This window comes from Microcaecilia unicolor, chromosome 6 (genome assembly GCF_901765095.1).
Source record: "Microcaecilia unicolor chromosome 6, aMicUni1.1, whole genome shotgun sequence".
Lineage (NCBI taxonomy): Eukaryota > Metazoa > Chordata > Amphibia > Gymnophiona > Siphonopidae > Microcaecilia > Microcaecilia unicolor.
In genome coordinates, this window is record NC_044036.1 from 141577808 (window position 1) to 141604280 (window position 26473).

Genomic DNA, 26473 nt, shown 5'->3' on the forward strand with positions numbered 1-26473 from the left:
AGACACAATCCCTGCATCAAAAAATACATTTAGTGCATGGTAGTGTGTGCACAGGGCAAAATTACTACGGGACGCCTCAGTGCACCCCATGGTATGCCATGTTTTGCATGTGTTAGTGCTTACTGCAGCTTTGTAAAAGGGCTCCTATGTTGAGTTCCATTTATTAATTTAGGACAGTTACCATACTGTTTACAAGACTTCTATATAGATTGAAATGAATAGAAAATGGCATTATGGATATGAAACTATACCTAGTATTTATGATGTGATATTTTGTTTCTAAATGTCATGCCCTCTCCTCAAGTCACTTCACTGGCTTCCTATCTGTTTCTGCATACAGTTCAAACTCCTCTTATTGACCTACAGTGGGGGAAATAAGTATTTGATCCCTTGCTGATTTTGTAAGTTTGCCCACTGACAAAGACATGAGCAGCCCATAATTGAAGGGTAGGTTATTGGTAACAGTGAGAGATAGCACATCACAAATTAAATCCGGAAAATCACATTGTGGAAAGTATATGAATTTATTTGCATTCTGCAGAGGGAAATAAGTATTTGATCCCTCTGGCAAACAAGACCTAATACTTGGTGGCAAAACCCTTGTTGGCAAGCACAGCGGTCAGACGTCTTCTGTAGTTGATGATGAGGTTTGCACACATGTCAGGAGGAATTTTGGTCCACTCCTCTTTGCAGATCATCTCTAAATCATTAAGAGTTCTGGGCTGTCGCTTGGCAACTCGCAGCTTCAGCTCCCTCCATAAGTTTTCAATGGGATTAAGGTCTGGTGACTGGCTAGGCCACTCCATGACCCTAATGTGCTTCTTCCTGAGCCACTCCTTTGTTGCCTTGGCTGTATGTTTTGGGTCATTGTCGTGCTGGAAGACCCAGCCACGACCCATTTTTAAGGCCCTGGCGGAGGGAAGGAGGTTGTCACTCAGAATTGTACGGTACATGGCCCCATCCATTCTCCCATTGATGCGGTGAAGTAGTCCTGTGCCCTTAGCAGAGAAACACCCCCAAAACATAACATTTCCACCTCCATGCTTGACAGTGGGGACGGTGTTCTTTGGGTCATAGGCAGCATTTCTCTTCCTCCAAACACGGCGAGTTGAGTTCATGCCAAAGAGCTCAATTTTTGTCTCATCTGACCACAGCACCTTCTCCCAATCACTCTCGGCATCATCCAGGTGTTCACTGGCAAACTTCAGACGGGCCGTCACATGTGCCTTCCGGAGCAGGGGGACCTTGCGGGCACTGCAGGATTGCAATCCGTTATGTCATAATGTGTTACCAATGGTTTTCGTGGTGACAGTGGTCCCAGCTGCCTTGAGATCATTGACAAGTTCCCCCCTTGTAGTTGTAGGCTGATTTCTAACCTTCCTCATGATCAAGGATACCCCACGAGGTGAGATTTTGCGTGGAGCCCCAGATCTTTGTCGATTGACAGTCATTTTGTACTTCTTCCATTTTCTTACTATGGCACCAACAGTTGTCTCCTTCTCGCCCAGCATCTTACTGATGGTTTTGTAGCCCATTCCAGCCTTGTGCAGGTGTATGATCTTGTCCCTGACATCCTTAGACAGCTCCTTGCTCTTGGCCATTTTGTAGAGGTTAGAGTCTGACTGATTCACTGAGTCTGTGGACAGGTGTCTTTCATACAGGTGACCATTGCCGACAGCTGTCTGTCATGCAGGTAACGAGTTGATTTGGAGCATCTACCTGGTCTGTAGGGGCCAGATCTCTTACTGGTTGGTGGGGGATCAAATACTTATTTCCCTCTGCAGAATGCAAATAAATTCATATACTTTCCACAATGTGATTTTCCGGATTTAATTTGTGATGTGCTATCTCTCACTGTTACCAATAACCTACCCTTCAATTATGGGCTGCTCATGTCTTTGTCAGTGGGCAAACTTACAAAATCAGCAAGGGATCAAATACTTATTTCCCCCACTGTATAAGTGCATTCATTCTGCAGCTCCTCAGTACCTCTCTGCTCTCATCTCTCCCTACATTCCTCCCCCGGAACTCCGTTCACTGGGTAAATCTCTCTTATCTGCACCCTTCTCCTCCACTGCTAACTCCAGACTCCATTCCTTTTATCTTGCTGCACCATATGCCTGGAATAGACTTCCTGAGCCAGTATGTCAAGTTCCATCTCTGGCCGTCTTCAAATCTAAGCTAAAAGCCCACCTTTTTGATGCTGCTTTTAACTCCTAACCCTTATTCACTTGTTCATAACCCTTATTTTATTATCCTCACTTTAATATTCCCTTATCTCTTGTTTGTCCTGTTTGTCTGTCCTAATTAGATTGCAAGCTCTGTTGAGCAGGGACTGTCTCTTCATGTTCAAGTGTACAGCTCTGCGTACGTCTAGTAGCGATTTAGAAATAAGTAGTAGTAGTTTTTAGAGAACACAAGAATTTTAGATTGTCAAAAAAATGCTATCTTTATTTCAGTATTAATAGGCACACTGTCATCACTGAAATTTACACAAATGCTTTCAGGACAGAATAACTGGGGTTTTTTTTTACAGAGCTGGTAACCTGGCTGTCAAAGGATGAAAGCAACACTGAGTGGGAAATGTGACCTGCAAGGGAATGGCTTAGCAAACAGTACAAAGCTATTAAAAAAAAAAAAAAAAGACTTCCAGTGTACATGCCTTTATAGGTGATTCCTGAAATTCCTGTGATGAACTATTTATCTTCTGGTGAAACTTGAGTTGCTTTAATCTTTTATCCTGCTTAGTCATAGTCTCAGCTTTTATGGAATGTAGTGACACTTCCATATTTTGTTTAATGGCTTCCTTTTGGATCAAAGAAGCTAGACTTATTTTCACAATCTACATATATGTACTGCATGACCATAATAGAGAAAGCTGTTTCTTTTTGTCTCAAAATTATTCCAGGGTTACTTTGTTCCTAAATAATCAGTTTAGAAGATTCAGGACTGGCCCTTGCAGGGAGTGGGAAAAGTATCCCACTTATGCAAAACTGAAGGTATCATCCATCTTTGCTTTTGTATTTCTCTTGTTAATGTCTTGGTGTCCCTTTTTTTTTTTTTTGTAAAGCACTTGGATGTGGAGGAGTACCCTAATGGTTAGTGCAGTGGGCTGAGAATGAGGGGAATTGCATTCAGTTCCCACTGCTGCTCATTTTGATTCTGGGCAAGTCAGTTAACCCTCCATTGCCCTAGGTACAAAAGACGTACCTACATATAATATGTAAACTGCTTTGATTTTAACCACAGAAAGGCGGTACATCAAAGCCCACCCCCTTTCCCTACACTGACTTTGTGGTATATCAAATAAAGATGATGATGATGATATCTGGTCGCCAGATTTGATGCCTGTGTTTGGAGGTTCCAGGATGAGCCCTAGAACTTGGACTTCAGCCAAACACTGTCACTGCAATGACTCTTTTAAATGAGTTTGCAGGAGATATGAGATGGTGGGTAGTTGTGAATGAAGGCTGATTGCTGTGGATCCCAGCTGTGGTTCCAGCCTCTAAAAAAAATGCAAAAGAAAAGAGTGGAGGAATGGCAGACTAGTAACAGAAAAAGTCTTTTTATTGCATCAATAATTAAAATACATTATACAGCCTGATAGAAAGTAAGCCATACAAAGATGTTCCAGTGGTTCAGTAGATATTGAGATTACAGTAAGCCTGACATGCTTCTGCATGTCGGCCTGTTTCTGGTGCAATTTAAATGAACTGTTCAAGTGGCAACAGTCCCGATACCATCAACAGATTTTTAGGATTTTGGAGCAGTTCTATATGAAAGTCATGTGTTGATAAAAGGCAGAGTTTGTTTGCTATCTGTCCAGTTCATTAGGGGGGAAGTTATCAATGTGGGCTACTATTGAACCAGGTTATTTTACCACAAGTTGGATTATTTTAGCACAGGGTCATTGCATGCAGGGAGGGAGTTATCAGCTTGGATTACTGTAAAGATGAATTATTATTTTTACCATAAAGTAGTACTGCAAGGTCCCGCTTTGTGCTAAAATAGCACGACTTGTAAAATAACTTATTTATTTATTTATTATTACATTTATATCTCACATTTTCCCACTGATCGCAGGCTCAAAGTGGCTTACAAAGTCTGTAGTGCAAGCTACAGTACAAGAAAAACAATTATACAAATTGAGAATAAGATATAAAATAACAATTAAACATCAAAAGGCAAGTGATAATGACAGGTAATTATTGTCCTTGGGTCTGAATTTATAGTAATAGTTAATTCAAGTTAGGTTAGACCTGGGGAATATGCCTTCTTAAACAATATTGATTTCAATAATTTTCGGAAATTTAGGTAGTTCTGGGTAGATTTTACTTGTTTGGGTAGAGCATTCCATAATTGAGTGCCTATATATGTAAAGTTGGTGGCGTAAATTGATTTATACTTAAGGCAACTACAGTATCTTAATAGTAGCCCATATTGATAACTTCCTCCCAAAATTGGGACCCTGTGCTAAAATAACCCAATTTGTAGTAAAATATTCTGACTTAATAGTAGTCCACAGTGGTAACTCCCCCTCTTAATGTGCCCCTGAAGCAGACGGAGTGCTGAAACACGTCAGGCGTACTATAATCTGAATATCTACTGGACCACCGGAACATCTTTGTGTGACTCACTTTCCATCAGGCTGTATATAATAACATATTTTTAATTATTGATGCAATAAAAATTATTGATGCAGTTGGACTTTGCCTCTTTTCTGCGGTGACAAAGAAATCCTAGGCAAAAAAATGGGTAAAATAAAAAATGAAACCTAAACAGAAGTACTTGCGTTTTTATTTTTTGCTTTATAGAGTGTGAGACATTACCTTTAAAACCATGGACACTGTGATGATGATATGCTGAGGTTTAAGTATATTGGTTTTCAGTGCTTATTGCTTAATGTCCTTAATTCCTTTCAATACATTATTCAGAATGCAACTAGAGAGAAGAGGTAATCCCAACTCATATTCAGCCCTGCTATTTCCTCACTTACTCAAACAATCACTTTTTTTTTTGGCCTGGCTATAAACACTAATAGGATCAGTAATTTCCTCTAGAAATATGCTGGGAAATTCATGACTATCCAGTTCCCTCCCTGAGTCAGAGGACTAACTAGGATCGGGAATGCCTTTGGGGTCCTCTTCCTCTGATGCAGAGCTGTAGACAATACTTTGAGCAGAATGAGCAAACAGCTGCCTCTTGGTTATAGCAGCCATATCCAGAAGGTCAAATGAATCACCTGAGAGGAAACTGTCGTCACTGATAATACTTGAAGGTCGGCTAGAACTGTTTGCTGTCTGCCAACCACATAGAATCAGATCTTGTAAGGAATCTGACAATTTAAGTGCTGAGCAGTCAACGGGCAGGTCCAGGCTGGTTGAAAACCTTCCATTCCGTTTAAGGATTCCTTTTCTATGTTGTACCCCTTTCTTTGACCGTTCCATGTTTTCCTTTGTACTGTTTTCTGTGATTGAAGGACTCCCGGAGAATATACCCCTTTCAGGAGAAGAAGAGTACCCAGATTCCCTTGTATAAGGCTTTTTGAGGATCCCTTTTTTGGGCAGTTTCAAAATTAGTTCAGGGCTTCTTGTTTCAACATTGCCAAAAGTGTTTGCCTGTTCAGCAGCTGGAGCATATAGTTCCTGTCCTACTGGGTCACAGATTTTAGACAGGCTTTCAGAGAAACTAGTAGAAAAAAAGGCACTGTCAAAGCTGTTCCTCTTTTTAAGAATACCTTTTGGCTTTTTGCTGGTCACATTAGAAGCTGCATCGTGATGGGACTGCTTGATATCATTTTCCTTTTTGGATTTCCTGAGGCATGCTTCATACCTTGTGATCTCTCTCAGTTTGAGGCTACTTTTCTCCTGTTGTCCACCATGAAATCCAAAGCTTTCTGTGTTCTGACAATCAATGTAACGAGCCAGTAATGGGGAGTGGCATTCCTGGGCTAAATCACAGTCACACACAATAGTGTCATAACCCCAGTTTACCCACCAGTGGTTTGCTATGTCTTCAATTGTTGCTCTGCCTTTTATGTTTACAGTCAACATCCAGTCAATCAGCCCATAGGCCCCTGCCAATAAAAATAAAAGCATGTCATTGGGATACAGGTATCTAAGCCATGCAAGTCAAAATGCATTGGCAATAGGGCATGCAAAGTGCAAAATATCATTTGATGGCAGAGAACAGTTGTCTTAAGGCAAACAGATGCCTGGTCAGGATGTAGGGTTCTATAAATATTCTAGTTTTGATATATAGCCTGTGGGGTTTAATCAATCACGTGGATGGTATGCTGCCCCGTGGCTAGTTCAGTGGCATAGCCCACTTTGGACTGAGGCTCACCCAACAATGGCACACCCTTGTTGCAGCTGGTAGGGACACCAAAGCCCTGCTAGCCAAAGATGTCTGCAAAGGCATGCTGAACACCAGCACACCTCACTTCACCGTAGCTTTAGTGAGCTGCTCCCGATGCGGGCACCTGGTGTGTTCTCAATTTTCACACATCACCCCCCCCCCCCCCCCCCCCGCCCCATTCATGCTTTTTATGGATTCTCTACCAAGTGCCTCCACCCCTGCTGCACCCCACTGTTGCCACACCCATATCTCTGCTTGGCTGGCTGTTAGTGATTCAGATGTGTATTTCATTTTCTTTGTTGTAAATCTTACTGTGAAATCTGGTAACTGAACCTTATCACCTTCTCAATGATTGTTATATGGTGACATATAAAAGGCAGTTCTATAAACCAGACACTTACATTCGTGTGCATGTTATTAAGTGCATAAATGTATGGAATAATGACATATGCATGTATATACATATATGCGCACGTAACCCAAGTACTATTCTGCAAAAACCTGCTTAACATATGTGGAGGGGCATTATCGGCATCCAAATCTGATTTTGGATGTTTTGCAAAAAAAAAAAGTCCAAATGTGGTCATTTTTGAACTAGAAAAATGTCTATCTTTTTGGTTCGAAAATTGCCCTATTTTAGATGTTTTGTGCACAATGCATCTTTCTTTAAGAGCCATTTTCAAACCAAAGCGTTCAAAGGAAAACTACACAAAAACAAGCCATTGGGATGTCTAGGGGCCAACATTCTTACTAGACTGGCCACACAGACATCCCAGCAGAGCAGTGGGGCAGCGTAGGGGGCACTGCAGTGAACTTCACATAAAAGGTCCCAGGCACACAGCTCACCATTACCCCTTACATTGTATGGTGAGCCCTCCAGTAATAGAAAAAAAGTACTCTACCCAACTGTACACCACTTCAATAGCCCTTATGGCAGCAGGTATCACCTATATGTGGGTTCAGTAGGCAGTGGCGTTCCTAGGGGGGCTGACACCCGGGGTGGATCGCCGATGCGCCCCGCCCCCCGGGTGCAGCGCCCCCCCTCCGGAACAGCATGAGCCTCCCCCCCCCCCCCGGGTGCCGCGCGCCTGCCGGCTCTTTGTTTTTATGCTCCCTCTGCCCCGGAACAGGAAGTAACCTGTTCCGGGGCAGAGGGAGCATGAAAACGAAGAGTCGACAGGCGCACGGCACCCCCCCAGCGGCGTGCACCAGGGGCGGACCGCCCCCCCCCTTGGTACGCCACTGTCAGTAGGTATTTTGTGGTTATTTAGAATGCTCACACTTTCCATCTCAAGTGTACTGTTAGTGTGGGATATGGGCCTGGGTTCCCTTCTCTACAGTTCACTGCACCAACCACTAGGCTACTCCAGGGACCAACTTGCTGCCAAGAGGAATGACATATCTGCAGCTGTCATAGAGCCTGGTATGTACTGTCACTTTCACCTCTTAGGGGGGTGGGAGGGGTCAGTGACCACTGGGGGATTAAGGGGGGGGGGGGGTCATGCCTTAATCCCTTCAGTGGTCTTCTGAGTAGTTTGGTCACCGTTTTTGGCTCTTAGTAGCTATTGAAACAGGTGTAGTCGAACACATCCTATTTTTTTGCCCTGGATGTTTTTACAGTGTTCCGTTATTGCGGAAAAACGTCCAAATTGTAAGCCTACCATAGTCCCGCCCCAAATCATGCCTCCAACACACCCACTTGAGATATAGATGCATTGTATAGAAAAAGTATTAAAAATGAGTTTCAAAAATAACAATTTGGACATTTTTGCAAAAAAAAAAAAAAATCTACCACTTTGTGCCCTTTTTTCAGATTTTTCTGTTTTAAATATGAGTCCTGTGGTGTACCAGAATCTACTCCATTCAACATAAAATCTTTGAGGAGGCATGCTGAAAAGAAAACAAAACTGTAATGAACATCCCTCACAAAAGTGAACACTGTACTAGTTCCTCTTAAAAGACATCTAAGCAAAATACTATATATTATAATATAAAGACAACTCACAGTGGGACATCAATAATAGAGACTCACTGGTAGAACTCCCCTAATCAACATCATGGAAGAACACCATAGGATGAATATATTAACACGTAAAATCATCACTGGTGCTGAATAAACAACATCATAGGTCTCTGATATGCCATTGTGATTATACAGTGGGGGAAATAAGTATTTGATCCCTTGCTGATTTTGTAAGTTTGCCCACTGACAAAGACATGAGCAGCCCATAATTGAAGGGTAGGTTATTGGTAACAGTGAGAGATAGCACATCACAAATTAAATCCGGAAAATCACATTGTGGAAAGTATATGAATTTATTTGCATTCTGCAGAGGGAAATAAGTATTTGATCCCCCACCAACCAGTAAGAGATCTGGCCCCTACAGACCAGGTAGATGCTCCAAATCAACTCGTTACCTGCATGACAGACAGCTGTCGGCAATGGTCACCTGTATGAAAGACACCTGTCCACAGACTCAGTGAATCAGTCAGACTCTAACCTCTACAAAATGGCCAAGAGCAAGGAGCTGTCTAAGGATGTCAGGGACAAGATCATACACCTGCACAAGGCTGGAATGGGCTACAAAACCATCAGTAAGACGCTGGGCGAGAAGGAGACAACTGTTGGTGCCATAGTAAGAAAATGGAAGAAGTACAAAATGACTGTCAATCGACAAAGATCTGGGGCTCCACGCAAAATCTCACCTCGTGGGGTATCCTTGATCATGAGGAAGGTTAGAAATCAGCCTACAACTACAAGGGGGGAACTTGTCAATGATCTCAAGGCAGCTGGGACCACTGTCACCACGAAAACCATTGGTAACACATTACGACATAACGGATTGCAATCCTGCAGTGCCCGCAAGGTCCCCCTGCTCCGGAAGGCACATGTGACGGCCCGTCTGAAGTTTGCCAGTGAACACCTGGATGATGCCGAGAGTGATTGGGAGAAGGTGCTGTGGTCAGATGAGACAAAAATTGAGCTCTTTGGCATGAACTCAACTCGCCGTGTTTGGAGGAAGAGAAATGCTGCCTATGACCCAAAGAACACCGTCCCCACTGTCAAGCATGGAGGTGGAAATGTTATGTTTTGGGGGTGTTTCTCTGCTAAGGGCACAGGACTACTTCACCGCATCAATGGGAGAATGGATGGGGCCATGTACCGTACAATTCTGAGTGACAACCTCCTTCCCTCCGCCAGGGCCTTAAAAATGGGTCGTGGCTGGGTCTTCCAGCACGACAATGACCCAAAACATACAGCCAAGGCAACAAAGGAGTGGCTCAGGAAGAAGCACATTAGGGTCATGGAGTGGCCTAGCCAGTCACCAGACCTTAATCCCATTGAAAACTTATGGAGGGAGCTGAAGCTGCGAGTTGCCAAGCGACAGCCCAGAACTCTTAATGATTTAGAGATGATCTGCAAAGAGGAGTGGACCAAAATTCCTCCTGACATGTGTGCAAACCTCATCATCAACTACAGAAGACGTCTGACCGCTGTGCTTGCCAACAAGGGTTTTGCCACCAAGTATTAGGTCTTGTTTGCCAGAGGGATTAAATACTTATTTCCCTCTGCAGAATGCAAATAAATTCATATACTTTCCACAATGTGATTTTCCGGATTTAATTTGTGATGTGGTATCTCTCACTGTTACCAATAACCTACCCTTCAATTATGGGCTGCTCATGTCTTTGTCAGTGGGCAAACTTACAAAATCAGCAAGGGATCAAATACTTATTTCCCCCACTGTATATGCAATGTTCAACTATCAAGCATAAATAATAGTCCAAAAATGTGCAAAAAGCATTTATCTTCACCGTCACACATATCAGAGGAGCAAATAGTGTTCACTTTTGTAAGGGGTGTTCATTAACCTATGTAGTGGGCATTTGCAATGGGGGCATACACAGGGGAGAAGAATGGGTAGGACATTGGCAGGGCTTCCTCTTATGCGGGTAACCTACAGAATACTGTAAGTTACATGACCCTGCTTCAATTAGGTGCCCGCAATTATAGCAGGTCTGTGGCTGGCGTAAGTGCAGGTGCTTACATTTTGAGTGCACCAATACTAGGTTACACTCCTGCAACGGAACCTAGGTGCCTAGTTTCTCTTATAGAATAGATTTCTACCGCAAGGCGATGGGGCACCTAATGGAGATACCCAGTTATAGAATTACCCCTCTAGTGACTAAACTCTATGGTTTGCTACTAGTTGCTATGTGTGTGGCCATCTAGTGGTAGGGAAGCATGGCACTAATGGTTAGTGCAGTGGCCTAGGAACCAGATTTGATTCTAATCACAGCTCCTGGTGACCCTGGGCAAGTCACTTAACCCTCCGTTGCCCCCGGTACAAAAACTGAGATTGTGAGTCCACTAGGGATAGAGAAAGTACCTATATATAATATGTGAACCGCTTTGGTTGTACCACACAAAGGTGGCATTTCAAATGCATTACCCTCACCCTTACACTAGGTGTTGCCTTTGGATAGTGGCATCCTGTGGCTGAACTGTAAAATCCATCCTTTAAAATCTGTTGACTGTGACATCTAATAGTTAGATATATTATCATACTTTGTTCCATTTTATTAATCTTTCAAAAACAAAAGACTGGATACCATTCAATTCACATCATCCATCCCCTCTCCCGTCCAGGTCAGACACACACAAAAACAACACAGATATATACAAACGCACACACACAGGCTGGAAAGAGTTACCTGAGACATGCTCTGCATGCTTTCCCTACTTGTTCTTATAAGTAGGACATTTGCTAAATAAAGATGCATTTGGATGCTCCATCATTTTGTTATATGACGGGCACATAGACCAGAATGTGCACATAACTGGTACTGCAAATTATACAACGCTGAGGGTAAAGTCAGCACTAATGCCATGAATCATAAGTCAGTCATGACACCACATCATCAATAGTCATAAACCAGTGAGGATATTATACTCTGTATACTTTGTATATCAGTGCATTTTGTGTTGCATTTATACCTGAGAGATGGGGAGGCTCTCTGTATTCACCACTACTGATCTGCTCTGAGAGAGTTTTACAGCTGCTGTTGTCAAATGGCATAGCCCCATAAACTAATGCATATAACAGGACTCCCAGGGCCCAGCAATCTACCTGAATAAAAAGACAAAAATAGCAAAAAGTGTGAACATGAAATCACAGGACATTGACATAATTAAAACAACTTAGAAATGTTTTTCATGATGGTCTGTCATCTTAATGTCTAATATCACTAACACTTTTCCATCCATAATCAGCTCTTCCCTACTTAAACGAATGGGTGATGGCATCAATTTTAAAATGCTCTGAATGCTACTGGCCTTCTCCTGCACCTTTAAGAAAGCAGGTCTGGCATTAGACACATTGATAGCCAGGACAGAACAGGAGTGGGTCTGCTAGCACCAGTGGCCTTAAGCTCCTCAGTGGTATGAAATTTTGCCAAAGGGCCTGCTTGTGATGCGGGGGGCCCTGGCAATTGTCTGGCTTGGCTCCCATCCTCCTACAGTGTTAAATGGACACGGTTGTTCCAGCTAAGTGGCGCTTAGAAGACACAACCAGTAAATTGAAAACAAATTGTAGAAAGTATTTTTAGATGTGGTGCATAATCGGTGCGTTTTCTCTAGCAAAAAAGGTGCCAGTATTCAAATGCTAGGCCACCCTTCAAGGGTGGGGTAAACACTCAGTGACCCACCCCACAATAGCCAGGCCCCCTGCAACCAGTCACAAAATCTATGACAAGGCAGAATTGGTGTGTAGAGCCTGAGCTCTTTCATTAAAACTTGGGATCCATGGGTCAATTGTAGCAGACAATAGAAAAGGTGCTGGTACTCAGTACCCCCAAGTACCCCCTCATTCTCCGAGGACAAGCAGGCTGCTTGTTCTCACGACTGGGTGACGTCCGCGGCAGCCCCCACCAACCGGAAGAAGCTTCGCGGGCGGTCTGCACGCAGGGCACGCCCACCGCGCATGCGCGGCCGTCTTCCCGCCCGTGCGCGACCGTTCCCGCCAGTCTTGTTTTTTCCACGCTGGAGAGAGTCGTGCGTCGCCGCTCTCTCTTGTTCAGCCCCGAAAAACCGTTGCGTTTTCGCGAATTTTCTTAGTTTTTGTTTGTTATCTGGGCGCGTTCCGGATCCTTTTTCTTTTCTTCAAAAAAAAAAAAAGTGTGAACGCGCTTGTTTTTCCCTCGTTTTCTAGCGGGGGCATCGCGTTGCGGCCTTGTGGCCGCGCGGTCTATTTATTTTTTGAGGTGTGATTTACCGCCACCATCGACGGCTTTAATTTCGCCGACGCGATTTTTCCGTCGATGTCCTCGAAGGTCCCGAGTGGATTTAAGAAGTGTGGTCGGTGCGGCCGGCCTATCTCGCAGACCGACACCCACGCTTGGTGCCTCCAGTGCCTCGGGCCGGAGCACAATATCAAGTCGTGTTCTTTGTGTCTTGGTCTCCGGAAACGGACTCAGGTTGCGAGGCAAGTTCTACGGGACCGTCTTTTCGGAACTTGCGCCGGCCCCTCGACGTCAACCTCGACGGCATCGGTATCGACGGCCGGTTCTTCGGTACCGGTATCGATGCCCGCGAAATCGGCATCGACCCCAGGAGCACAGGTCCCGTCGGCCCGCAGGTCCTCCGGTGAGGGTAGGGGTGAGAGGCCGCGTGGGCAATCGGCCCCGGTCACTCCCTTGGCCCATGGCCCTCCGGACCGAACCCTGTCTGACCCGGTTCCTCGAGACCGAGGGGGATCGACCTCCTCCTCCTCCATTCCACCTGGCACCGATGACGGGCACCGTAAGAAATCTAAGAAGCACCGTCATCGGTCGCCTTCGAGGCATCCGGCTCTCGGTACCGGCGAGGAGTCGACGCCGAAGCGTCCGCGTCGAGAGGAGAGATCCCCTTCGGTAGTGGAGGTACCGACGCGTCAGGGTCCCAGCACTTCGGTGCAGTCTCCTGGACCCGAGCAGCTTCCGGCACCGACACCTCTACCGGCCCCCCCGTCTTTCCCGGCAGCGGGCCTGGACGAGTGCCTCCGAGCCATCCTTCCGGGGATCCTGGAAGGGCTGATGCGCCAGGCTGTGCCGGCGCCGGGGGTGCTTGCGCCCTCGACGCCGTTAACTGTGACGCCGGCGAGCTCTAGCCCGGTGCCGAGGCCGTCGACACCGCCGCCGCTTGCGGCGCCGGTCTCGACCGCCACGCAGGTGGAGTCCCCGTCGACGTCGATGGAGGGAGCTTCGTACCCGCCGGCGCGGGAGTCCACCGCTCGACGACACCGAGGCCTCGGTGCCTCGACATCGAGCCGGGCCCGGTTAAGGACTCAGCTACATGAGCTTATGTCCGATACCGAGGAAGAGGCCTCGTGGGGGGAAGAGGAAGACCCCAGATATTTCTCCTCAGAGGAGTCTGCGGGTCTTCCCTCGGACCCCACGCCTTCACCAGAGAGAAAGCTCTCGCCTCCTGAGAGCCTCTCCTTTGCCTCCTTTGTAAGGGACATGTCTATTTGCATTCCCTTCCCCGTGGTCTCTGTGGATGAGCCGAGGGCTGAGATGCTCGAGGTCCTCGACTATCCATCACCACCTAGAGAGTCCTCCACGGTGCCGTTGCACAATGTCCTCAAAGAGACACTGCTTCGGAACTGGATGAGACCGTTATCTAATCCCACCATTCCCAAGAAAGCAGAGTCCCAGTACAGAATCCACTCGGACCCAGAGTTAATGCGGCCCCAATTGCCCCATGACTCGGCGGTCGTGGATTCTGCTCTCAAGAGGGCACGGAGTTCGAGGGATACCGCCTCGGCGCCCCCGGGGCGAGAGTCTCGCACTCTGGACTCGTTTGGGAGGAAGGCCTACCAATCCTCCATGCTCGTGACCCGCATCCAGTCGTACCAGCTCTACACGAGCATCCACATGCGGAACAATGTGAAGCAACTGGCGGACCTGGTCGATAAGCTCCCGCCGGAGCAGTCCAGGCCTTATCAGGAGGTGGTCAGGCAGCTGAAGGCGTGCAGAAAGTTCCTGTCCAGGGGTATTTATGACACCTGTGAGGTGGCATCTCGTGCTGCGGCCCAAGGTATAGCGATGCGCAGGCTCTCATGGCTGCGTGCCTCTGACCTGGACAACCGCACCCAGCAGAGACTGGCCGACGTCCCTTGCCGGGGGGATAATATTTTTGGTGAGAAGGTCGAGCAGCTGGTGGACCAACTGCATCAGCGGGAAACCGCCCTCGACAAGCTCTCCCACCGGGCGCCTTCAGCACCCACCTCAGCAGGTGGACGTTTTTCCCGGGCCCGGCAGGCTGTGCCCTATTCTTTTGCAAAGCGTAGGTACACCCAGCCGGCCCGAAGGCCTCGTCAGGCACAGGGACAGCCCAAGCGCGCTCGTTCTCGTCAACAGCGTGCGCCTAAGCAGCCCCCTGCGCCTCCACAGCAAAAGCCGGGGACGGGCTTTTGACTGGATCCACGGGAACATAGCCGCCCTCAAAGTGTCCGTACCGGACGATCTGCCGGTCGGAGGGAGGTTAAAATTTTTTCACCAAAGGTGGCCTCTCATAACCTCCGACCAGTGGGTTCTCCAAATAGTGTGGTGCGGATACGCCCTGAATTTGGCCTCCCTGCCTCCAAATTGTCCTCCGGGAGCTCAATCCTTCAGCTCCCATCACAAGCAGGTACTTGTAGAGGAACTCTCCGCCCTTCTCAGCGCCAATGCGGTCGAGCCCGTACCACCCGGGCAGGAAGGGCAGGGATTCTATTCCAGGTACTTCCTTGTGGAAAAGAAAACAGGGGGGATGCGTCCCATCCTAGACCTGAGAGGCCTGAACAAATTCCTGGTCAAAGAAAAGTTCAGGATGCTTTCCTTGGGCACCCTTCTGCCAATGATTCAGAAAAACGATTGGCTATGTTCCCTGGATTTAAAGGACGCATACACTCACATCCCGATACTGCCAGCTCACAGACAGTATCTCAGATTCCGCCTGGGCGCACGGCACTTTCAGTATTGTGTGCTGCCCTTTGGGCTCGCCTCTGCCCCACGAGTGTTTACAAAGTGCCTCGTGGTGGTAGCGGCGTACCTACGCAAGCTGGGAGTGCACGTGTTCCCATATCTCGATGATTGGCTGGTCAAGAACACCTCGGAGGCAGGAGCCCTCCGGTCTATGCAGTGCACTATTCAACTTCTGGAGCTGCTGGGGTTTGTGATAAATTACCCAAAGTCCCATCTCCAGCCAACACAGTCTCTGGAATTCATAGGAGCTCTGCTGAATACCCAGACGGCTCAGGCCTTCCTTCCCGAAGCGAGGGCCCACAACCTCCTGTCCCTCGCTTCGCAGACCAGAGCGTCTCAGCAGGTCACAGCTCAGCAGATGTTGAGACTTCTGGGTCATATGGCCTCCACAGTTCATGTGACTCCCATGGCTCGTCTTCACATGAGCTCTGCTCAATGGACCCTAGCTTCCCAGTGGTTTCAAGCCACCGGGAATCTAGAAGATGTCATCCGCCTCTCCACCAGTTGCCGCACTTCACTGCTCTGGTGGACCATTCGGACCAATTTGACCCTGGGACGTCCATTCCAAATTCCGCAGCCCACGAAAGTGCTGACGACGGATGCATCTCGCCTGGGGTGGGGAGCTCATGTCGATGGGCTTCACACCCAGGGTCTGTGGTCCCTCCAGGAAAAGGATCTGCAGATCAACCTCCTAGAGCTCCGAGCGATCTGGAACGCACTGAAGGCTTTCAGAGATCGGCTGTCCTACCAAATTATCCAAATTCGGACAGACAATCAGGTTGCAATGTATTACACCAACAAGCAGGGGGACACCGGATCTCGCCCCTTGTGTCAGGAAGCCGTCGGGATGTGGCGTTGGGCCTGCCAGTTCGGCATGCTCCTCCAAGCCACATACCTGGCAGGTGTAAACAACAGTCTGGCCGACAGACTGAGCAGAGTCATGCAACCGCACGAGTGGTCGCTTCATTCCAGAGTGGTACGCAAGATCTTCCGAGAGTGGGGCACCCCCTCGGTGGACCTTTTCGCCTCTCAGACCAACCACAAGCTGCCTCTGTTCTGTTCCAGACTACAGGCACACAGCAGGCTAGCGTCGGATGCCTTTCTCCTCCATTGGGGGACCGGCCTCCTGTATGCTTATCCTCCCATACCTTTGGTGGGGAAGACCTTACTGAAGCTGAAGCAAGACCACGGCACCATGATTCTGATAGCGCCCTTTTGGCCCCGTCAGATCTGGTTCCCTCTTCTTCTGGAGTTGTCCTCAGAAGAACCGTGGAGATTGGAGTGTTTTCCGACTCTCATTTCGCAGAACGACGGAGCGTTGCTGCACCCCAACCTTCAGTCCCTGGCTCTCACGGCCTGGATGTTGAGGGCGTAGACTTCACTGCGTTGGGTCTGTCCGAGGGTGTCTCCCGTGTCTTGCTTGCCTCTAGGAAGGATTCCACTAAAAAGAGTTACTTTTTCAAGTGGAGGAGGTTTGTCGTTTGGTGTGAGAGCAAGGCCCTAGAACCTCGTTCTTGCCCTGCACAGAACCTGCTTGAATACCTTCTGCACTTATCAGAGTCTGGCCTAAAGACCAACTCAGTAAGGAATCACCTTAGTGCGATTAGTGCTTACCATTATCGTGTGGAAGGTAAAGCCATCTCTGGAGAGCCTTTAGTCGTTCGATTCATGAGAGGCTTGCTTTTGTCAAAGCCCCCTATCAAGCCTCCCGCAGTGTCATGGGATCTCAACGTCGTCCTCACCCAGCTGATGAAACCTCCTTTTGAGCCACTGAATACCTGCCATCTGAAGTACTTGACCTGGAAGGTCATTTTCTTGGTGGCAGTTACTTCAGCTCGTAGGGTCAGTGAGCTTCAAGCCCTAGTAGCTCATGCTCCATATACCAAATTTCATCACAACACAGTAGTGCTCCGTACCCACCCAAAGTTCCTGCCGAAGGTGGTGTCGGAGTTCCATCTTAACCAGTCAATTGTCTTGCCAACATTCTTCCCCAGGCCGCATACCCGCCCTGCTGAACGTCAGTTGCACACATTGGACTGCAAGAGAGCATTGGCCTTCTACTTGGAGCGGACACAGCCCCACAGACAGTCCGCCCAATTGTTTGTTTCTTTCGACCCTAACAGGCTAGGGGTCGCTGTCGGGAAACGCACCATCTCCAATTGGCTAGCAGATTGCATTTCCTTCACTTACGCCCAGGCTGGACTGGCTCTTGAGGGTCATGTCACGGCTCATAGTGTTAGAGCCATGGCAGCGTCAGTGGCCCACTTGAAGTCAGCCACTATTGAAGAGATTTGCAAGGCTGCGACGTGGTCATCTGTCCACACATTCACATCACATTACTGCCTCCAGCAGGATACCCGACGCGACAGTCGGTTCGGGCAGTCGGTGCTGCAGAATCTGTTTGGGGTGTAAATCCAACTCCACCCTCCAGGACCCGCATTTATTCTGGTCAGGCTGCACTCTCAGTTAGTTGTTCTTCGTAGGTCAATTTTCTGTTGTATCCTCGCCGTTGCGAGGTTCAATTGACCTGGGTTCTTGTTTTGAGTGAGCCTGAAAGCTAGGGATACCCCAGTCGTGAGAACAAGCAGCCTGCTTGTCCTCGGAGAAAGTGAATGATACATACCTGTAGCAGGTGTTCTCCGAGGACAGCAGGCTGATTGTTCTCACCTACCCTCCCTCCTCCCCTTTGGAGTTGTGTTTCCATTTTTTGCTTGTCATTCAACTGGCGGGAACGGTCGCGCACGGGCGGGAAGACGGCCGCGCATGCGCAGTGGGCGTGCCCTGCGTGCGGACTGCCCGCGAAGCTTCTTCCGGTTGGTGGGGGCTGCCGCGGACGTCACCCAGTCGTGAGAACAATCAGCCTGCTGTCCTCGGAGAACACCTGCTACAGGTATGTATCATTCACTAAAAAGCCCTGTGCATAATTGAGCTGTGAAATCTCTTGCCAGAGGATGCAGGCCAGGAAACTAACATAGTGAGGATCAAAAGAGCTTTAGACAAGTTCCTGGAGGAAAAGTTCATAATTAATTATTATTCAAGTAAACAAGCAAGCCATTGCTTACCCTGGAAATATGCTTTAAGAAATGAGGCTCTTCTAAGTACTTGTGCCCTGAACTATAACAGTGGCTAGGCTTGATGGACTTTGGTCTGACTCAGCATGGCTTATCTTATATTTTTGGGATGCTCCGAGGCAGCTGTCTACGTTGTCTCAAGAAATCCAGGCTTGCTAAAAGCAAGAACATTGGTGGTGGTGGTGGTGGGGGGGGGGTAATATTTTTAAAAAATGTACTCGCTTCCCCCAAATTCTACATAGTGCGACCTAAGTTGAGTGTGCAAATCTGGTCATATTCTGTTTTGCGCATGCAACTTGGCTTAATCAGCATCAATATTTGCCACTTATCAAGCAATTATTGCCACTATTTGGCTTTAATTAGAATTTACAATCACAACAGATTCAGCATCAGTAGTTGGACAGGGCAGACTTCTACCATTTGTGCCCCAATCATGGCTGGACAGCATCAGTAGTTGGAGAACAGGCTAGTGCCAGGCAGACACCTATGGTCTGTGCCCTGGTCATGGCTGGAGAGTTTTGGATGGGCTGGAATGGACTTAGATGACAACTTGAGTAGTTGGAGAATAAGGCTAGTGCCAGGCAGACTTCTATGATCTGTGCCCTGAAAATGACAAGGACAAATCAAGATCAAGTAGGCATATGTAGTATCACATCATACCTTATGCTATGAGTTTATCTTGTTGGGAAGACTGGATGAACCATACAGGTCTTTATCTGCCATCATCTACTATGTTAAGAAAAACGGAGAATACCACACTTCAAGGTCCATGTGTACTCCTCACTCTTCATCTGTCCTCACTGTGCCTGAGCAAGGCTTTTCTCCGCTGTGTCTAAATAGCACTTTGTGTACCTTGTAGTACTATATAAATGTTTAATATTTATTTATTTTGATTTTGCTCACACCCTTTTTATTAGTAGCTCAAGGTGAGTTAGATTGTGAGTCCTCCGGGGACAGGGGAAATACCCAGTGTACCTGAACCTAAGTTTAGGGTTAAGTGACTTGTCAAAGATCACAAAATACAGCAGTAGGATTTGAACCAGTCACCTCTGGATGTCAAGACTAGTGCTCTAACCACTAGGCTACTCCTCCATTTAGTAATCATTTTTCACAAGGGACAACTTTAGGGTCCTAATATTCTAAATTAGGCATCTATGTTCTTTAAAAATTGACTCCAGAATATCAGACTTGATACCTTTCATCTTTTTTTGTACCCCACGCTTTCCCACTCATGGCAGGCTCAATGCAGCTTAGGTACTTATTTGTACCTGGGGCAATGGAGGGTTAAGTGACTTGCCCAGAGTCACAAGGAGCTGCCTGTGCCTGCAGTGGGAATCAAACCCAGTTCCTCAGGACCAAAGTCCACCATTCTAACCACTAGGCCACTCCTCCACTCCATCTTGCTCTCTTCATTAAAAAAAAAAAAAGAAAAACCAACAGCAAATCTTAAGGAACCTGGGGGATTTTGAAAGCTTGCCTTGTGCACTGCAACATCTTTGGATTCTTCTTAAACAGATGCAGAGGGAGGTCTCAGAACCTAGATAAAAATTTGCTTTCTTCATATTCTAGAACACTAGACTTCATGAAAGACGAAAATGCTCACCTCTGGCCCTTGGTAAGGCAAACCAGTAATGATTTCTGGAGCAGCATACAGGGGGCTCCCACAGTAGGTCTCAAGAAATTGATCCTTCTTGAACACATTTGAAAGCCCAAAATCTGCAAGCTGAAGTGGGGAGAGAGGCCCAGACACGTTTTAGTTTAAATATAGTCGTGAGAAAGAAAGGTGTTTGGGTAAGAGGCACTAGCCACAGCATTAATAGTGCTTCACTTTACAATGCGCTTCTGCCTTGCTCAAGCCGAAATAAGGCACAATCTGATTACACACCAGTGGCGTAGCCACAGGTGGGCCAGGGCCCATCCACTTAGGGCTCAGGCCCACCCAACAGCAGCACACGTTTAGCAGTAGCTGGTGGAGATCCCAAGCTCTACTAGCTGAAGACTTCCCCCTGATGGTAATGAAAACGCTACTCTCCACAATACTGGCACCTGCGCATGTTCAGTTTTCAGCGCATGCCTGCTGCAGACTGCCAAAGTGGAAAGAAGCATTTTCCTGCCAGCTGAGATGTCTTTTGGCTGTGGTGGGAGAGAACATTTGGTGCCCACGCACTTCTTGCCTAGGCTCACCCAAAATCTGTTGTCTGGCTACGCCCCATGTTACTGTGGCATGTGCCATGGTAAACGAGTGCCCTTTCTGCACGATGCCCGTATATTCCCATGGGTGTCTCTAGTGCATGTTAATCATTAGCATGCATTACAAATGCTACTGTGACTTAGTAAAAGACCCCCTAGTTGCAGTAAATCACGCCAATAAATTTGGCGTGGAAATATGCATTGATTACTATTCCATAAAGGGTAGCCACACTGTGTAGAACAGCACCTAAGCACTTAACCTGCATCTAACATAAGACACCTGCATTTACACCTGCTGAAACTAGATGTAAACACTGGCACCTAAATTAGATATGAATCAGGTGTATTCTATTTTATTTATTTATTTATTTGTTGCATTTGTATCCAGGGCCATGCCAACACAGTAAGTGTGGTAAGCGCTGCAGTGGGTGCCTGCCTTCAAGGGCACCGCGCCATCGCGTTGTATTTTTTTAAAAAAACCTTACTCCTCCGCTCCCCTCCATCCCCGATTCCATGGCGCTTTAAATTTACCTCGCTCCGCCTCCGACGTCTGCGCAGTGTCAGTGAAAGCGCTGCCTGTCTGACGTCTCTCTACCAGCCAGCCTTCCCTTCGCTCGTTCGTTCCCTCTGTGTCCCGCCCTCAAGGAAATGACATCAGAAGAAGGTGGGACACAGAGGGAACGAGCGAGCGAAGGGAAGGCTGGACTGGGCTGGTGGAGAGACATCAGACAGGCAGCGCTTTCACTGACGCTGCGCAGACGTCGGAGGGAGGTAAATTTAAAAGTCCGGGGGGGGGGGCCCGCGCACCAACTGATAGTCTGGGGGGCGCCAACTGATGGTCTGCAGGGGGGCGCCAGAGACCCTAGGCACGGCCCTGTTTGTATCCCACATTTTCCCACAATTTGCAGGCTCAATGTGGCTTACATTATGCTGTAGTGGCGATCGCCATTTCCGGATAAAGAATTACAAGTGGTATTGCATTAAGGTGCATGACTGTTATAGTACAAAGTGGTGTTGCATTAAAGTTCCTGAATGACAGAGTGAGTTATAAAATAGTTAGGTAATCAAATATAGAAAATTCATTTCCGGCATGAGGATAAGGTCGTAGTGGGTAACTTTCATTAGTAGCAACAGAGGTTGTCATTCTAGTGTAGAGAGTTCGGTTTTGTCTATTTCATGTATGGTCTTGTTATCTAATAATTTAGGATGGATCATTATGGTAAGCCTTCTTGAACAGGTTGGTTTTCAGTAGTTTTTGTGCGTAACTCATAGGATTGTCCCTTTGAAATTACTCACTCTAGGAGTTACGATGTGTACATAAGTCCGAATTAAGGCCAATTAACACTAAGAATTGGTTGTTTGTGCAAAAGGGGGCACTGATTGGCTCATTAATCAATTAAGTTGAATGTGCAAATCAGCTATGGTCACTGATTTGTGTGCGTAATTTTAGTCACCATATATAGCATTTGGGGGTAAAAGTATTACAAATAATTGCCTAAATAAAAGGGGGACCCCTACCAACATTTTCAGCAATTTGAAATGTCCTTTATGACCCTTCTCCTAAAAGGTTTGGTGACCCCTGTTTTACATGAAAAAGATGTTTTGGGGAAGCAGAAGTGTGTGGAATGTTAATACATCCTGTGCCTCACTGGGATCACAATGTAAAGCAGAGGAAGGGAACAAATCAATGACTGCGAATGGAGCAGAAGAATAATCCTGATCCTACAACACAGACATTCTCAACATTCCTTACAGTACAGGATGGTAGGTACCTTCCTTAAAAGGCTGGTGGAAGAGCAGGATGTTTGCTCAATCATTAGCATCTTGTGCTATTTTTAGAACCATCCTGAATTTAAGGGCTAATTCTGTACAATTGTAGTTGAGCTGATGAGTGCACAAAACATACATGAGCATCTGATTCTATGCTGGTTAAATTCTTCCCACAATTTATCAACCCAGCAAGTGCATGTTTATATTATTAATGGCTTGCATAGTGACTGTTGGAGCTGGCAAGTCATTCTTTTGCATTCCAGCTTCAGTTTGGCAGCAGATGATCTCTTGCTCTGGAAAATTTAAAAAAAAAAAAAAAGGACTGGAAGAACCATTAAGGATTTGTGTTGTGTGTACCGGAGGAAGATAAGTAGAATAAACGATTCTTTGCCAGAAAAGATTAAAAATAATTCCTAAGGGCTGCCTAAATGGCAATGCTGCACACTTGCATGTAAGAGAATCTGGGCTCAAATCTTGGGTCAAGTCTTCAGCTTGCTAGGTCAGCCCATAAGAGGCAGGAAGTTCCTGTCCGGTACACACCCCTTGCAGTTAAACGCTATCAGGCTCATTTTCGAAAGAGAAGGACGCGCATCTTTCGACACAGATCGGAAGATGGGCGTCCTCCTCACAGGGTCATCCAAATCGGTATAATTGAAAGCCGATTTTGAGCGTCCCCAACTGCTTTCCGTCACAGGGATGGCCAAAGTTCAAGGTGGCGTATCGGAGGCGTAGCAAAGACGGGACTTGGGCGTGCCTAATACATGGATGTCCTCGACCTATAATGAAAAAAAAAGGGCATCCCTGACAAGCACTTGGACTACTTTACCTGGTCCTGTTTTTCTTACAACCAAGCCACTAAAAGGTGCCCGAACTGACCAGATGACCACCGGAGAGAATAGGGGATGACCTCCCCTTACTCCCCCAGTGGTCACTAACCTCCTCCCTCCCACAAAAAATATCTTTAAAAATATTTTTTGCCAGCCTCAGATGTCATACTCAGGTCCGTGACAGCAGTATACAGGTCCCTGGAGCAGTTTTAGTGGGTGCAGTGCACTTCAGGCAGGTGGACCCAGGCCCATCCCCCTCCCTACCTGTTACGTTTGTGGAGGAAACAGCGAGCCCTCCAAAACCCACTGTACCCACATCTAGGTGCCCCCCTTCACCTGTAAGGGCTATGGTAGTGATGTACAGTTGTGGGTAGTGGGTTTTGGGGGGCTCAGCACACAAGGTAAGGGAGCTATGTTCCTGAAATCAGTTTCTGAACTCCACTGCCCGGTTGGTGTCCTGGCATGTCAGGGGGCCAGTGCACTACAAATGCTGGCTCCTTCCATGACCAAAGGGCTTGCATTTGGTCGTTTCTGAGATGGGCGTCCTCGGTTTCCATTATAGCCGAAAATCAGAAATGACCAAGTCTAGAGATGACCACCTCTAGGGACAACCAAAATTTCAAGATTTGGACGTCCCTGACCGTATTATCAAAACGAAAGATGGACGTCCATCTTTTTCGATAATACGGGTTTCCCCGCCCCTCCATCAGGACATTTTGCGAGGACGTTCTCAACAAAACTTGGGCGTCCCTTTCAATTATGCCCCTCTATGGCACTTAGGTGTTACCTTAGAGAATAGCACCTAGTTCACAAAGGCGCCTGTTAATTTAATGGAGCCTTTGGCATGTGTAAGTGGTGCCTACCTCAGGTGTCACTTTATAAAATCACTCTTTTAGATTATAAACTCTCTATGGGGTAGGAAAATACCTAGTGTACCTGAATATAACTCACCGTGACCTTTTACTGAAAAGGTATTACCATATCATAAATAGCCACAAGCATTTCTGCGTCAGCAGCCTGATATCCCCAAATGGTCCTCTATTGCTTCAGTTACAAAGCAGTGGTTCTTAACCACCAGTACTCTGAACATCCTCAGCCAGTTAGGATGGTTTTTGGGATAGCCACAATGAATATGCATGAGATAGAACTATTATAAATCAAATGTTAACAGTCCCAACAATCACTCAAATGAGTGAGGGTAACAAGCCAGTTCCAAAATCTTAAGAACACAATGCTCAAAAAGATGTCTTTATGTTTCTTGTGTGGAATTATGTAGATGTTGAGATTGAGTGGCATTGTGTGCAAGGACCATTTGCCCTGAAGTAACATGGTGAAACATGGCCCATGTTGGTGCGGGTCCAGCTTTAAATCAAAGTGACTAAGATAGGTCTTTGTTTTAAACCATAGTGTTTTGAACATATTTGGTAGAATATAAGGGTTTAATAAATATGAGTTCAAGTTTAATAAGACAAATCATGCTTTGTTGAGCTGATGAAGATTTGAGTGAGTCACAGGGTTATACCTTGTGTGAAACAAGTCGCTACAGAGGCTTTGCATAGTTTGCTTTGATTTTGTGTTCTCATACCAAGAAACATAAATCTTTTAGAGCATTGGGTTCTTAAGATTTTGAGATAGAACTATTTACAGTGAATATGGAGAAATAAAAGTGCACATAATGGATGCAGTGCGTTCACACCTATCTTATACATATTCACTGTGACGATTCTGGGTGTGTGTCCCAAGGATTGGGTTCAGAACTCTTGCTCCAGAGCAAAACTGGGAACAGGGCAAAATGGCCCTACCACCTCTTGCATTCCTCACAGCTGTTGGTAATATTGTAAGCAGGCATGGGCTTTGCTGGAAATTTATGGACACTGTTTAAGCAGAATAGAGCCTAAAGCCATTGAACCAGTTCATAAAGACAGCAGCTTATGTGGAAATGGCATGGACATGGCTCAAATATTCATGGAGGAAATCTTCAATTATTTATATTCAATTTTCCACATCACTTAGATCTTGCACTCCACTAAGGTGGACGCTGCATCTTTTCAGTACAGGAAGATCTCAAAGATAAACGGTACTGCTCCTTAAGAAGCTGTTGGCGAAACGGGAGCTCGCTGTAGGGCGTGCCGGGAGTCCTGTATGAGAAAGCAGCAGAAGATGTGTACCTTTTAAGTTGATTGAAATAAAGCGACACCATTAAGGATTAAAAAGTTAAAAAAGTATGCAGAGGTTTTTTGGCTAATGAGGATGCTCGTGGTAGGCTAAGTTTGCAGAGAGATTGAAGCCGCCAAACGAGTCAGTGAGCCTATAAATTTGAAAAATCGGCTCACTGAGCGTCTGAAGCCTTTTCCTCTGTAAAAAGAAAATAGAGGGAAATTGTCTTGCTTTTTGATGATATTTTGGTGAAAAGTGTGAGCAAGCTCCATTTTGAGTATTAATCCACTAAGGTGGCAATTCTCTAATCTGGTGCCAAAATTTAGACACCCCAATACCATGTATTTAGCACCAATTTGATAAGAACATCTGGATGCCAAGTTTCCGTTATAGAATATGAATGTAAGTCAGCACTGATGTGCCTAAAGTTAGACACCAAGTCAAAGCAGTCATATCTGTTGGTAGTGGCATACCAAGGGCAGGGTAGTGTGTGTGTGTGTGGGGGGGGGGGGGTCTGCCCTGGGTGCATGCTTCAAGGGGGTGTAGGGAGCAGCCTTATGGCTGTTGATTCCACCGTTTATCTTCTACCTCTGACGTTATTTCCTGTTCTGGGGCAGGGAGCCGGCGAAGCCGACATGCTCCCTGCACCACCAGGAGGTGATGTGCCAGGGGGGTGGAACCACCTGGAGGTGATGTGCCAGGTGGGGGGGGGGGGGGGGGGGGGGTTGAAGTGATGCACCAGGAGTGATGCGCTGGGGAGGCATGCAGCGGCAATCCACTCTGGGTGGCTACTGACCTAGGAACACCACTGTCTGTTGGCATCTAAGCATTTCATGAAATATGCATAACTCCAAGTATTCTGTATGTTACATGCAAACCTCAGAGACAAGCCCATGAACTGACAATCCCCAAAAGTACGCACTAAGGCCCAGATTCTATATATGGTGACTAAAGTTGCATGCTCAGATTTGGCAGTTTGGCCAAATTGCACATGCAACTTAATAACAAGTCAATCAGCAATGATAATTGGCCATTAACAAGCAATTATTGACACTAATTAGAATTTATGCACGCAAATTCTAATGTGCAGCTCCC

General features: G+C 46.6%; 1 protein-coding gene across 1 annotated transcript in view; it reads right to left on the reverse strand.

Annotated features, from left to right (window-relative positions):
- Window positions 1–4703: 4703 nt before the first annotated feature.
- LOC115473003 (NUAK family SNF1-like kinase 1) overlaps window positions 4704–26473 on the reverse strand; it is a 49947-nt gene continuing 28177 nt past the window's right edge. Inside the window, exons 5-7 of the mRNA XM_030207581.1 lie at window positions 20038–20157; window positions 11357–11489; window positions 4704–6076 (exon numbers count right to left, since the gene is read on the reverse strand). Of these exons, the coding sequence (XP_030063441.1) occupies window positions 5112–6076; window positions 11357–11489; window positions 20038–20157 (1218 nt within the window). The 3' untranslated portion in view covers window positions 4704–5111. The remainder of the gene's footprint in view (window positions 6077–11356; window positions 11490–20037; window positions 20158–26473) is intronic.